Source organism: Euprymna scolopes, chromosome 14, assembly GCF_053919585.1.
Source record: "Euprymna scolopes isolate OS-2025 chromosome 14, ASM5391958v1, whole genome shotgun sequence".
Taxonomy (NCBI): domain Eukaryota; kingdom Metazoa; phylum Mollusca; class Cephalopoda; order Sepiida; family Sepiolidae; genus Euprymna; species Euprymna scolopes.
Genome location: NC_136495.1, coordinates 81,726,358 through 81,742,365, shown reverse-complemented (window position 1 = coordinate 81,742,365; position 16,008 = coordinate 81,726,358). Strand labels below are relative to the sequence as shown.

General features: G+C 33.7%; 1 protein-coding gene across 5 annotated transcripts in view; it reads right to left on the bottom strand.

Annotated features, from left to right (window-relative positions):
- The window catches only part of LOC145293128 (acyl-coenzyme A synthetase ACSM3, mitochondrial-like), a 261,013-nt gene that overhangs the window by 13,348 nt on the left and 231,657 nt on the right, over nucleotides 1-16,008 (bottom strand). For all 5 annotated transcript variants that reach the window (XM_080139532.1, XM_080139533.1, XM_080139536.1 and 2 more), the window contains exons 9-11: nucleotides 10,885-11,013; nucleotides 6,507-6,581; nucleotides 1,238-1,318 (exon numbers count right to left, since the gene is read on the bottom strand). In XM_080139532.1, coding sequence (XP_079995658.1) covers nucleotides 1,238-1,318; nucleotides 6,507-6,581; nucleotides 10,885-11,013 — 285 coding nt within the window. The remainder of the gene's footprint in view (nucleotides 1-1,237; nucleotides 1,319-6,506; nucleotides 6,582-10,884; nucleotides 11,014-16,008) is intronic.

The window sequence follows — 16,008 nt, the reverse complement described above, 5'->3', positions numbered from 1 at the left end:
GATGAAAGTGATGAAACAATAACATTTGAAGAGATGTTGTACATATGAGTTGAAAGAATTGAAAGAGTTTTTGTTACATGTACTCTAGTTTTTTGGTTTGAGCCAATTCCTAAAACGAGTTAATTTGGGAGATGTCAAAGGCTCCACAAGGAGGATATCCAAGAGAGCAAAGACCACCGACAAAAGAGGAAATTATTCATTAGCAGATCAAAATTATAGGAAGTGAGATAAGTAAAATAATAACAGAGATGACCTCTGAGATCTTTTTAAATTCTCAAGCCTGGAAGACGTCAGTTTCTGAATAATCAGATTAATTCCAGATAATAGGGAAAATGTAAAGGTAATCAGTTTTTATTAATAAACTGTTGTGGTGACTAAGACAAAAGACCATATATAATATTTCCAATTTTAAATCAATAAATTCAGAATTGATTCAAGGTCAGTTTTTTTAGTTTATGACATTTGACATTGGTTTGAGGCTTGGAGGCCCATTGAGAGATCAAAGGGATTGGAGTCAAAGTTGGGTGAGAGCGGATAGAGTTTTAACAGATAAGGAGATGAACCGACCAACAAACATACCTTAATGGACAACGTTTGGGGGTTATTTATCACTCAGAGCACATAGGTTAAAGAGCATGCATTGGAGTTGTGTTTTTCATGTTTGCATTGTTTTATGTTTTATACTTGTGAGCCAGTGCACACCCTCAACAATCATCAACGCAGCCAGAACAAGAGGACGAATACAAAACAAAGGAAACAAAAACGACAGCACACAACAGCATTGGGATGGTGGTTGTCAAGGGGTCCAGGCATATTCATGTGTAAAAGAGAAATAGAAATTTTTTGGATTCCCGATTCCAATTCGATTAATCATCCCAACACTACTTTCTAGTATTATTTTTATGCTCAAACTATTTTCTATTTTATGATTTTATTAAACTTATACGCTTTTTAGATTTTAGTAAACTCTTTGTCTCTGCTATGTCATCATTTTGTATTTACATGTTTTGGAAACTGCTTTTGTTCTGTTTCCAGTTTCACCTCATTTAACGGTCAATAAACTTGTAATAACATCTTTTGTCAATATAAGTTCATCAGACTGCTGAAGTTTGTGCATGTTCCCACAAAACATATGCATCCTGAAGACAGTACAGCATCAGGTTGTTGATGTATAAAAGTAGAAAATAAAAATTTAAATCCTTTATTAACTACGCCATGTTTTAAAAAATTTTGTTACCTGAAGATCAATGCCAGGGGGTGGTTTCCCCATAGATCCAACCTTTTGTTTCATGAAAGGATAATTACCACAAAGCAATGTCTATAAATAGAAAAAGAAAAGTTATGGTTGAAATAAAAAAAGATTCTTGTCCAGAATTCAACCTAATTAAAAAAAAAACATAGAAAAATCTTTATGATGTATGTACCCATCATGAAACAAAGATGTCATATTCCAAAAATTACGAACATTGATTAAGTAGGTTTTTTTAACTAAAAAAAATCCCATTTTATGAGGAAGTAAAAATAGACTGTCACATCATCTTGAAAAAAAAAAAACAATAATTTAAACTTTTGACATCAGCCTTGTAATGCTAAGGATTTCACTACTCGCTTAAAAAGGATTTGCTTTAAATAAAAAATAATTGATCAATTTACATAATTTTTTAAATGGCATTTTCGTTCCATATGGGTACATACATCATAAAAAAATTTTTGTACATTTTTTTATTTAGGTTGAATTCTGGGCAAACACAGAATAAACACAAAAACATTTCATATTGTATAAAATAGAAAACCAATATTTGTTATTTTCTTTTTTTACTTGGGAGTAACCATTTATTAAGGCCCAATGGCCACTCGAGTTTAAGGGTTAATGAATGTAAAGTGTAGATTTGATTATTTATGGGGACAGTTCAACAAGAACTTGTTTACATTGGATTTGAAGGTTGTATGCAACCGGGAAGCAGGCCAGTGGAATAGTGTTCCACAAGCAGGCAGTTCTAGGAAAGAAACTTTGTTCATGGAATTTGTGTCTGTGTTGTTATATTATTAATTATAAAATATGTGAACTTTTATATTGGTTGAATATCATGCTTTTACACTCTCTCTCTCTCTCTCTTTCTCTCTCTCTCTCTCTCTCTCTCTCTCTTCTATACTTTCCTCTTTTGTTTAATTATTTACACCATTCCATTCTTCGCACCACTTATTAGATTATTGACCTTTACTCCCACCATCTAATTCATGACTGAAGTGTGCATGATGACAAACAAGCAAGATAACAACATCCTCGGTTTTGTTGGCATACAAAACCTTTTCAAATTATTTAATGCTGAACCCAGTAATTTTAAAAAAAACTTTTTATTCTTTAAGTTCTTTATATCTTCAAATATTTAATCATGGTGTTTGGTTTGGTTATTTTGTAGAAAAAAATTGCTGCTTTTGTTTTTGATTTTGCAGAACATAATTGAGCTTTGCCAAGAGGAAGAAAATAAACAATAACATCAATATTTGGTGAATTAACAGGTATTAACCCTAACTCCAAGCCAGAGTGTTTTTATCAGGTCATCAATTTGCTTGTTTTGTTTTATGGCATTTCAGTTCACTCTGAAGAGAGGTTGACATCCGAAAAGGGTAAACAACTCCACGGACAACTACAGCTCTATGCAGGATATATAAGACACACTAGTCCTATCATCGGATGGTCGTTGTTACCAACTCAAATCTATGATATCTGAGGGCTGCCAGATCTATTCATTCATGTGATACTATGGACTACTGTAGACTAGAAAGACATATCATTCTAACATTTAAAAACAACTTTATTGATTTTGTTATTATGAATGGAGTAGAAAGAAAGGGTTAGTACTGGAAACATGAATCCATGTGTATGGGACAGATACAAAAAGGTTAGACGCTCTTGCTGGAAGAGAAAAGAGTTCATGTATGTGTACAGTATTGAAGTCAGGGTTCAACAGTAGCCATGCTGGATTATTTGTTTCCTCATCTTAGTTGGCCCCAAAAGAAACACTTGAGGATTGGTCGTCTGAGCTGGCTGAAAATGTCAATCTAGAGAGTCGGAAGAGAAGAGATTTGCTGTATGTTTAACCTTTTTATAAACTTGTCATGTGATCAGCTCACCTGAGAGGTGGCCTCTAATTGAGCAATCTAGAAGGGAAGTTAACTGCTAGCACCAATCAGCACTGAGTTTATAAACCAAAGATTCAACCCAGAAAACCATAAAGTCACTGCTGATACCTACCCCACCCCCACAGCCATGCTCCCAGAGAATGCTAGGGAAATGACTCACAAAAAAACAATATGATTAGGAAATAAGATGAATGGTAGACAATGAAGAGGCTGACAACTGAACTCTCTAGACAGTATGGCGCCCTTGCCCTTGGTAGTCAGTTTCTGGGTAATTGGATAATGATAGATTGAGAAGAGATAGTTATAGTCATCTTCACTGATCAAATGAGAAAAAGACTAGAGTTTGGCTCATGGAAAATTACCAGAGAGTCCGAAATTCAACATCTCAGCATTGGACAAAGAATATTGTTACTGGAGCTGACATAATTGGATAGCTATCAACCGATAGTGTTCGGGGGGTCTTTTCCATAATGACAGTATCATATGCACACACAGAGCACAACTAACATACCAACATCTTGCCTTGTTTTTACTGAAGCATGACCAGAAAAGTGATCACTGGAATACATCTGTATAAAAAAACTTTCATAGAAAACTTATTTGAGTAAAGACATGAAAATAAAACTCTGGAGATCTCTAGAGTATTGCTTCCGAATTCTGTTCTGGCAAAAGAGGCAACAAACTTATCACAACTGATAATGCTGGCGATGTATGGCATGGTCTTGGTAGTGGCCATCTTTTGATGATGATAGCAATGTTGGATATAGCTAAGAACCACACTGACATTTAATATGAAATAGGGTATAACAGTTATTGTTTTAGCGAAGGAAGAAATTGTAGGATATATATATATATATATATATATATATATATATATATATATATATATATGGAACATAATAAAATGAAAATAAAATTAAACACTGAACTAATAGAAGGGTCACCAGATAGCAACAGATACCTAAAACATAAAGAGAGTTTTATAAATGAAAACTGGATAAATACAGAAGTTTATAAGAAAACATTTTTATATAAGAAATAAGAATATAAAAGTTACTTTTATATTAATAAATGTTCAACACGTGTTTGGGTAAGGAAGTTGAGTTAATAGTAATTGCAAGTCGATATGTTCGTGGTCTATTGGGCGTGGCATTGTGTATGTGTGTGCATTTACCTCTGTTCTTGTTAGCGCATGTAGAGATGTGTGTGAATTGAAGCTGGTATGTGAGTCATTGAGTTCTTTTCACTTTGCCACCCTAGCCTAAAAGCATGGGGTAGAGTGTTAGTAGACGTTCTTGGGTTCCTTTCATTCGGCCCAGCGGTTGAGGATCTCTCTAAAACTGATTTTCTTGATCAGGTCTAATAGAAATTTCTAAGTTCGCACTGGCTTACTACATTCACATACAGGTGTTACCTTTTGGAGTTTGGAAAGATTTCCATTGGTTGAAAATACTTTTGAGATAACACGTTTATGTTAAAATTTGGTAACTTTAGGAAGTGATGAAGAGGATGTATCGAAATGAACCAGAGAAAGAAAGCGGATAAACGATTAGGCCCCTTTGCATTTTAGCAAACACAAGTGTTTCTAGTTAATTCAGTGAACTACTGTCGAAGCATATCTATAATATAAAGCTGAATGTGTGTGTGTGTGTGTGTGTGTGTGTGTGTGTGTGTGTGTGTGTGTGTGTGTGTGTCTGGTCACGAATAGGCTCCTATATGGTTGACTATTTTAAACAACTGATTACATATAATGATAGAAGATGTATCGGGACACAGTAATGGGTATGTTTGATCTGGCAGAATGGTGGTTCATTAAAATTGTGAGGTCTGCGTTCACGCCTGGTCCACAAAGTATGGAAATAAAAAATTTAAAAATTAAAAAAAACGTTTGCAAGTGTTTTTGTTAAGTTTTGAGACATTGTGTTGAACAAAGATGGCGGTGTAGTTCAGATCAGTAACCAAGATGGCGGCCAAGAATCAAATGCGGTCTGTGGCGTAGTTAACGGCGAACTGATTGAATTCAAAATTCGACAATTTTTATAATAATTTTGAAACGTTTTCATTGGTTGTTTAGCACAGCCGGTGTTTATAAAAATGATTGGCGAATCCATTCGTCTCATATCCCCATTAGGAGGCAAAAACATTTTACAGTTTTTGATATAGATGTATATAATAATACTTTGATAAGTATGTTTTAACTTAAATAGGGATGGTATAATAAAATTGTGGGGTCTGCGTTCACGCCTGGCCTTCATAGAATGGAAATAAGCACAAACTTTAATAAAGACTTTTCACATCTATCTGCGTAAGTATACTTTGATAATTATGTTTCAGTTTGAAGAAATATGGTATAATAAAATTATGGGGTGTTCGTTCGCACCTGACCTCCATAGACTGGAAATATGTCACAAAGTTTAACAAGGTTTTTTAATATAAATCCACAGAATATTGTGATAAGTGTTTCAGTGTGAACAGGTATGGTATAATAAATTATGGGGTTTATCTATTTTATTTTTACTTTCATCATATTTTGCTTTGGTTTTGATACCCCCAAATTCGAAGCTATCTCTTTACAACCCTTCCTTTTCATAACCTATCATACTTTCATAAATCAGAGTCCATTTTCTGTAGGCTGTTTTTGAACCCAGTCAACGACGGGTACTTTTGCTAGTAAAATATAAAAGTTAAAAAATACAAAGAGGAATAACTCTGCTGTAATAATCTGCTGCTTATTCAATTTTACCCCAATATTAAAAATTGCTCATAAAAAGAAAATAAAAAAGTTTATCGTGTACTTACATATTAGGTTTTAAAAAGATAGAACAAAAATCACGCAAATTCATTAAATATATTTTTTTACATGAGAAAAGACACAATTTAATGGCAAAATATCTCATCTGCCATTCCTATAAAATTTTCATTGGTTATCTCCTTCTTTAAATAGCTCTTTATAAAAAAAAAAAGAGTTTAAATATCACAAAGTCACCATTATTATTATACCGGTTTACGAATAAAATTTTATTATATTTTATAAAAACAAAAATACTCGATAAATTTGCATAAATTTTGGTGTACAACCTTTTTTTTTTAACATAAGTAAAAAGTACACAAAGTTTTTGTGTCATTATATTTTCTTAATATCAGAGTAAAACTGGATAAACACCAAATATCTTTAAGAAACAAGAAAAACTAACCACCATTATTTGTGAGTAAATTAATTAAAAAAAATTGTTTATACAAATATTTGACAATTGTATCAACTCTTGTATTTATTTTATTATTTTTTTAAATAAAGTTTCAATAAAAAGGAATTTTAAAATTAAAAAATCTCTTAAATGTAAAAATAATCCTCATCAACTCACGGTTTCAGTTTGTCCAAAACCTTCGTACAATTCCAAATGTGTGTCTCTCTTCCATTTTTCTATCAGCTCAGGATTCTGAAAATAAAAATGATCACCTGAAGCTGATATTTTTTGGGACCCTACGCCAGTGAACTAGTATGAATTTTGCTGAGAATTACATAAAGTAAATATCAAGATAGCCTAGTGGCAAACGGAAATAAACATAGTGCAACTAATGTGATTGATGTGAGGATTCAAATGTCAGCTCTCCAAAACAAAACACGCTAGAAAATCAGGTGTTGAATGATATTCTTTCTCCCCCTCTCCTAGTTTTCCCCACCCCTTTTTTCTTCTCCACCCAGCTCACTCCTTTCTTTGGACACACACGCAAACAACTAAAAAAATGAGTCAACTTAAGGTAACTACTACATACTTCCTCGATTAGTTTAGGTTTAAAAAGGAAAATTTTTTTCTAAAGTTTAGATATTATTCATTCAGGGCAACGTAATCAAAAAAATACCAACTTTTTGGGTGTTTGTTTTGTGTTTTTTTAGTTTCAACTGGGCATACATACACACAGACGTGCCCTTTACATTATAGATGCTTTTATTGTTTTTTAGAAAAAACTTCATAAATTTCTATCATTTTGTATATTTACATGAGAGAAAGCCATATTTAAGTAGTAATTTATAAGGAAGATAACTTGAATTGAATCATAAGGTTTCAAAATGTCCATCTGCTTTTCTTTTTTTTTTCAAGTGAGTCACCACTTACCAAGGCTACTCGAAGATAAGAGTTAATGAATGTACAGTGGTCATAAGAACAACAGCATAGTAATTGTTATTGGTAAAAATTGGGTATAATTTGATTATTTAAGGGGTTGGCTCAACAAGAATTTGTTTACATTGGATTTGAAGATGATATTGTAGTTAGTCAGAGAGCAGGCCAGTGAAACAGAATTCCACAGAAAAGAGGTTTTATTCATGGAATCTGTGTTTAGATTTAGACACAGATAGTGAGGGAAATTGTTGATTGTAGTTGTAGCTAGACGAGTATTTTTATGAAAGTCTGACAAAAAGGAAGGACAATAGATTGAAGCAAAGATGATATAGCAACATCTTTGATTTGCAAGCTACATAAATTGGTAAAAAAAAATTACTCATTTGTTTTCAATAAAACTTAAAATATGACTTTTTTACACAAAAGCAAGTCTTATGTTTGTAAATTTGTTTTGGATAAGAATTGATCATTTGGATCATTTGGATTATTCAAACTACTGTGGTATAAAAGGTAAAATTCAGTGGTAAGTTACACTCTTCTGGAGGTTGAAGGTTCAATCCTGAGTTCAGGCGATACTAAGAATAGACTTCTACCGAATTATGGTTGATGGAATGAGAGCATGCTACCCCCATGGATTAAATAAAGGGGTTCCACATGTTCAGAGTTTCATGCAGATTCCCAAGTTTAACAGATTTCCACGTTTGACAAGAAGGTCGGTGGTTACATCAGCCAATATGTAGTGAGAATAACATTCAAGATCAGAATAGTAGTTTGAATAATTCAAATAATACAAGCACATCGTATTTACTGTACTTACTGAGCATTGTTATTGACGAGATTCTAGGGTCGTTATCAAAATCCGTTTTCAGGTAACAATGAAGGATCAATACAAAAGAGCAAATAATAACTAGACATAAAAAGTAATTACGTCCAAGTTTACTAAATACTTTACTAGAAATAAAAGCTGTTGCTTTTGTTTCTCAAAGTACGATCACCCTGAGCGATACTAACAAAATGGAGAAAAAAACGAGAATAGTCTCGTTTTTTAAATTTATCTCAAACACACAAAAAAAAAGGCCAAAAACTATATGGTCCGCCAACTGGTGCCTTTGTCATGTTTTTGTGGTGAGACTGGAAAGAGTCACGTGGTTAACCTTATAGCTGATTACCTCAAGCGAACACTTTCTCCCATGGATACGGAAAATCCAGCTGTTCTTGTTGCAACTTCCACTGGTACTACAGCCAGTAAAATAAACGGCACCACACTTGACATTGCTTTTCATTTTTCTATTTTTCCAAACAGATCAAGAGAGACCCTTTCTGAAACTCTACAAAGTACAACAATTTGAAGGTTCTTATCACTGACGAAATCTTCATGACTGCCTATGAACATGAGCTGAGAGTTTATTATTTAAACTCCTCAGCTTAACATTCACACGTAACAAACATGAATTGGAATAAATACATTGTCAATTCGGATTGTAAAACAAACTCAAATTGACATGTTTTTATTTACTTGCCTCCCCACGAGGATATAGTTAGATAAAGGTCGGATCTTCATGTGTAAAAAGCACTTAAAAAAAAAATGAGTTGCCTGCTTACTAGTTTGTAACCTTATATTGTAAACCAATCACATATATTAAAGTTCAATCTATGAATATATAATCAATATTTGTAAAATCGAGTCTACAAGAGTTACTTCCCTTGTACTGTTAGCCAAAATCAGTCATAAAACTGTTACCTATTTGGACCATTTAAACCCCTGGTCTGATGTAAAACATTGAGCTAAGATAGCCAAATGACATCGTTTCATGACAAACGATGCGTTAAGTTTTTAAAATTCTGTACCATTTAAAACCCCCATTTAGGCACAAGTATGAATTTTAGGAGAAAAATAAAAATTAGCCCCAAAAAGGTGTGTTTTTCACCCCTAAAACACCCTGGGGCTCAAGCCCCAGAATTTTCCCAAGGTCAAATATATTTGACCTTGGGAAAATTCTTGGGAAAATAATATGTTATGTTTCCAGATGTATATCATGTGATCTTGCTTTTGGGTAATTTTCAGCAAAATCTAATGGTCGGAAAAGATTCTATGTCCTGAAAAGTGCTATTTTTGGGCATTTTGACCCCTTTTCGATCCCCTGGGGATGCAATCAGAATTTTCCAGGGTCAAATATTATGTTTCCGGATGTATATCCATGTGATCTTGCTTTTGGATAATTTTCAGCAAAAACCAAATACAAACTGTATTGGAGTATTAATCAATGGAGCATTGATTAATACTCCAATACAGTTTGTAGTTGACTCTCCGCCCTGGGACCAAATTCTATTTTAGTCTTCTCTTTAACCACACAGTGCCAATCCGACATTTGACATTCCTGCAACATTGGTAACTGAAGCTACTCAGATGCAATGGAACTAAATAGACCGACTGTTTTATGTTTAACAAAATTCCAATGTTTGTCATCTTTTCTCCAATTAGAATATTGTATACAAGATTAATCAGTTTCCATTAAATCAGGAAACTTAAGCGATGTTGTACCGGGTCAGCACTAAAATGGGGGACAATTTGGTGATACCAGATGCTGTATATGAAGGAATAGGCGCTTCCCAAGACACGTGTGAAAAATGATGCACCTCCATGACCCTGGAGGGGTAAGGAACTCATTCATATTTGTGTCTGAAAAGTTAAAAGGCTGACCTTCACACTCGGCTCTGTCACCAACAAAGAAACCACAAAAAAACAAAAACAAACAAAAAACAGCCTGCATTGATTACATTTTCTCTCAAGCAAAGACATAGAGGCAGCCATCTTAATTTACACATGAATTTTTTTTTTTTTGAAAGCGACCTTTAATTTTCTGAGAAGCCTATACTTAAAAGATCTGAAATTCACATACTCGTTTCAGTTGGTCAGTTATGAGTGAAGCGGCCCGTAAAAAATTTATCAATGTTTTGAATACAAAAAAATTAACTGGTCATTGGAATTTAGCTTATTATGAAGAAAAGACAAACTGTTTTTCTTTTTGCTTGATGAGATCTTAGTTATTAATAACTAGAGATCAAAATATTGTCATGCCAGTGTAGTGAAGCCTATACGTGTCTGTATGAATAAAGATTAATATAAAACTATTATATGAACCCGGTGAATATTCTCTGGATTTTTACCTGGACATGTGTGTGTTTATTAACTAGCAGGCTGCCCTGCGTTTCCTGGTCATAAAATATGCTTAAATAAGATTTTGTATTTATTATTATTATAGAGATTTTATTATTACACAGATTTCATATTTATTATTATAGAGCCAATTCTGTATTGATTATATTCTAGCTAATATATAGTCATGATTTAAAAAATATGACCTGGGTGCTATCAGTTAGAATCGAAACTAAATCATATAGCTGCAAGGACACATAGCCTTACTCGAATTCTAATAAAAAATTTGCACTATTTTTTTTAACCCTACATTAAAATGTATCATACTATTCCTTTTTTTTATGCACCTTTTAGCTTTCTTTGTTTACAATATATATTAGGAGAAATAAAAGAACGAATAACATACACCTGTATGTCCACACATAGTTTTAATGAAATAAAAATAATTGTCATAAAACTGACCAGAGGTTCTCCTGCCGAGACACAGTGCCGTAGAGCATTGAACTTTCGGACAGTTAAATCATGCTGCACCACCAAACGCAGAAGAGTTGCTGGAGCACAGAGGACAGAAATACTGCAATCTTCTAAAATCTGAAAAATAAAATCAGAAACATTTTTTAATTACTCAATTTGAATATAAATAGGTAAGAGAAGCTATTGACCCCTAACTCTGAAAGTAATGTGTTATTCTTGTATTTTTAGCATATTTTATTATTCTCAAGAATTTGTTTATAGTGAAGAAAAAACACAGTCAAACACTATGAAGTCAATCCTATACTAAGCTTTATAAATGCTTTCTAAGAAAGGTTTAAAGTTATGTGAAAAGTGCATTAATTAAGGCTGGCAATTCGAGCTTGAGTTATATGTAGCACACTAATAAAAATTGCTACTTGATATGGAATAGAGTTTGTCACTTAACTGCACAGACGCCTAAAGTCCTTCATAAACCACATTGTAGAATTTGGTGTTCACAATTGACATTTACAATACAAGCGATGAAATGTGGAACATTTTGTGTAGTTTACATGCCATAATTTCCATAACTTACTGTATATATATATATATATATATATATACATATATATATATATATATATATATATATATATATATATATTTATAAAGTGATGGTTGTGTAGTTCCAACAAAAGAAAAAAAAAGTACACTACGATGGGGCCCCAACTTGAACAGGCAATCAATCGATTTAATTGAAAAAATGGGCGAATTCACCGATTTCTGTGGCAAGAAAAGTATGGGGATATGAGACATTCGTTGATCATCATTCAATCCTGGGTAACGCCAGGTCTACCTGCTAGTGTATGTTTGTAGGGTTTTCAGACTTTTATCATATTTTAATATTTCAAAATATTTTTATAACGCGTTCCAAGCCTTGTTCAGCTCTCTTCAGATATTTTTATATAAAAGTTTTTTTTAGTTAAAGTTTGGAATTTCTTTTTGGAAAACATTTTATCTCTGCCAACACTGATTGTATTTTTCAGAGAAATGCTAATCTGAGACTTTTTGTCACCAGTAGTTGGTGCGTTAGGTCAAGAGTTCAATCAGTTAGAGTTAAGTCCATTTAGTGGGCCCCGAGGGCTTTGAGTCTATTTGGTGACTATTTTTATGGGTTTTTATAAGTTTCTTTCTTTTTTGATGTGTGTGTATGTGTGTGCCTGTGTGTTAAAGTGAGGGTTGTGTGTTGTGTCTGTGGGTCAAGATCTGTGATTTCTTCTTTCACATGTGTGTGCTTGTGTGTATGTATGTGTTAGGGCAGGTGTCGTATGTTGCATATGTGCACATGTGTGTATATGGGTTAAAATCTTTGATTTCTTATTTTCAAATGTGTGTGTGTTTCTGTGCACGCATGTGCATACTTCTGTGCACGTGCCCGTGCATGTAAGAGGGAGATAGACGCAGGATATCTAGATAGGTATAAGGTTGATTCCCAATCTAAACGTGCATACACACATGTATTCAGTCACCCACACAAACACACAAACAAAATGGAAAATAGATGATACATACATATATTCACACATATACATACATACACATATATATATGCATACATATATATATATATATATATATATATATAGAAATATAAATGTAGGAGTATACATACATACACACACCTACATACACATAGACACCCACACACACTCACTTCTCCCCCCCCCACACACACATTGGTTAAAATTGTTTTAGTCTAGAAAGATTTTATTTTATTAAATTTGGGCAGAGTAGTGTATTTTGTTTCTAATCGTTTGTTTAGTTTAGAGAAACGATATTATATTGGATATGGACGTGTGTGCCCATGAATGTGTGCGCGTGTTTTATCGTGCTTGTCTCGATTAGTGTGTGAGGGTGCACATTTGCATAAGCATGCGTGCACGTAAGTGTATTTTGTGTTTTGCCTATTTATGTGTGTTGTTATTAGGATATGTTCAATGCAGGGTTGAACTTTGTTATGAAATTTTTTTCTTGTGTTAGTAAGTAGAAGTCGTCGATTTGGAAAATGGGCATTATCCCGAATTTGCCCCCATTGCATGTGTGTATATGCTGTGACACATGCAGGTGTCTATTTTCTGCGATTTTGATGTTGGATTGATATAAGGCTACTCTATTACTACGGTTTTTAGTGGCGCCTATGCAAGATTTATCGCATGCTGCACATTTTATTACATAGACCAGATTTTTTAGATTAATTTAAAATGTTTGTATGGGGTTCATGAATGTATATGTGTTTTCCTCTAATATTATGTTGCAGACTCCATATCGTTGTTTGTTGCATTTTGTGACTCCTTTTGTTGTGCCTTGATTGAATTTGGATGAAGTAAGAATGAGTTTTAGGTTTTTAGGTTGGCGTTTGCTTTTTATTATTTTAAGGAAGTTTAGTTTACTGTTTTGGTTAAGTAGGACGAGGTTTTTTGTTATCTCTGTGAAAAGTTATGGGTTGTTTGTGTTGTGTGTGGAAACGTATATTAGGAGTTGTTCTTTGTTTCATTTTTTAGGGGTTCTCAAATCTTCTACTGGTATATTTATCGCAAGTTGGATCCTTTTATCTATAAGTTGTGGTGGGTATTTTCTTTTTCTTAGATTTCATTCGTAGTTCCTTGAATCGGATTGTTCAAAGGTTTTTGTCTGTCTGTTTAATCTTCCTAATTAAATTGATTTTGGCAGCCATTCGATCATAAAATGACATAGCTTCACCCAGAATAGCTACAACCTTACTACCAAGTGGAAGAACTCTTCATTCTGCTTTGAAATTACTATTAAATATTAAATTTATCAAAACTCCCATGTGCAATATCTCCAAAACATACAGCAGGAGAAAAATATTGCAGAAATGCAAACTTATTGTTTGGGATGAATACATAAAAAATCACTTGAGACTCTTGATCGATCCTTGCAAGATGTGCGTGATAATGTCAGGCCATTTGGGAATGCAGTAATATTGCTTGTAGGAAATTTCAGACAAACATTACCTGCAATTCCTCAATCAATACCAGCAGATGAAATAAATGCTTGCCTCAAATACTCTACTTTTTAGCGGCATGTAAAGACATTAAACTTAACTCAAAATATGCATGTCCAGTTGCAGAACAATTGGTCTGCAAAGATATTTTCTCATCAATTGTTGGAAATTGGGATACAATTACTGATTCTGATGTTTTATAAATCTCGAAATGTTTAACTATAAAGTTGTTATTTTTCCAGATTACCATGAAAACATATTAAATGTGCAGATATTTTCTCAAACGGAAAATAAGTACTGATTTTTCCAATTCTATATCTATACATATATGGGAAAAATATGTTTATTCAATTATATTTCACCCTTTATTTATACCAGTCTTTTTATTTATGAAGCTTGATGTATGTTAAATATAACTACAGGGCATATGCAAATAGATAACAAAAATCTTTATTCCAAATTTCAAGATGTTGTTCAGCTTACCATTTCTTTCTTTTAGCATGTTATATTGTTCAATTCTTGATGGCACCGTGGCAATCACATAATTATTATGTCAATTTGTGAATATTTTCTGACCAGACTTTTCAGAGAAAGAAGAACTAATTAACTTTAAAATAAAATAAGAATATGAGCATGATTACATATGGCATAAATATAAAACACAATTGTAACTACTCTTCCGATGTTTTCAGATTTATGTAATTATGCTCATACTCATTTTATTTTCTCTTAAAGTTTTAATGAGTTCTTATTCTTCTGATGAGTCAGAGCGGAAAATATTCAAAAATTGACATAATTATATGATTCTTTCTGTGCTAGAAAAAAGGTGCCGTCAAGAATTGAACATTTTAGCATGTTGAAAGAAATAAATGGTAATATATTGGAATATACAGGCTGGAACAATAAAAGTGTTGCCCTAAAGGAAACAATACTACAGCTTTATTTTATAACTTTTATTGAAAAAAATCAATTCCGGTAAATTGGTTATGTAGTAGAGCTGATAGTTATTCAATGTAGGCGCCTTCAGCCTCAATCACTGTCTCGATACAGGTCCAGAACTGGGAGCATACCTTTTCCACAAGTGCCGGAAGTAGTCCAACGGGTTCAAGTCGGGGATGAGGGGGGGGGCCAATGATAGAAAAGTACTCCTTCTGATGCTAAGCCTCGGTCTCTTTGGACTTGTGGGCCAGCGCCGAGTCCTGCTGCCCCATCCAAAGTCTGCCAGCGGCCACCTGATTGCGCCAGGGATCACCACATTCTTCAGCACATCCAGGTACACTTTGGTGTGACTTCAAGCCGACTGTGAAGATGTGTGGTGGCATGATGTGGCCTTCACTTGAAACCACACCAAAGACCATCATTCATCATTCTCTTTTTCTCTCAAATTCATCCTTATCACTTCCTCCTCTGTCTCTTTTAGCCTTCTAACAATTGACCCCATTGCATTAACTGTTTTACATCTAGTAATTCAAGCACTCTCATATCAGTTCCTTCAATGTGACTACACTAAAAAAGTGACCTGCTTTGCACATCTCCCTATACTGTCCAAACATAATCTTCCTCTGAGGTCATCAGATCTAAACCTATCTTCAAAAGCCTCACCCTATACATCCATCACATGATTCTCTCCATGTTTTCTACTCTTAATGGTTACATTTCTATTTCATACATTAGCACATACACTCTGATAGAGACATCCTGCTAGTTATTAATGGCAAAAGTTCTCAGAACTTACATCTTCTCATAACTGTTGCATCATACCAACACCAGCTATTCCCTGTGATCCAATGTTAGCCAAAATCAAATGAAAAATCCAAATCAACAGAAACGATTCCTATTATTTGGATTCTTTAGAATACTGTTCTTATTTTCAGTGTCCTTTTCACAACGTTTTGGTTGATGTAACCTCTGACCTTCTTCAGGTCTATCTTGTCAAACTCAGGAATGTTTCTGCGAAACTTGGAAATCTGCACAGAATTTCGAACTGAACTTTTTATTCACTTCACGGGTGTAGTATGCTCTTGTTCCATCAACCATGACTATACAGAGGCCCTAAGTAAGTCACAATTGTATCTTAGGACCTCTGTTGAGTCATGGCTGGCGAAGCG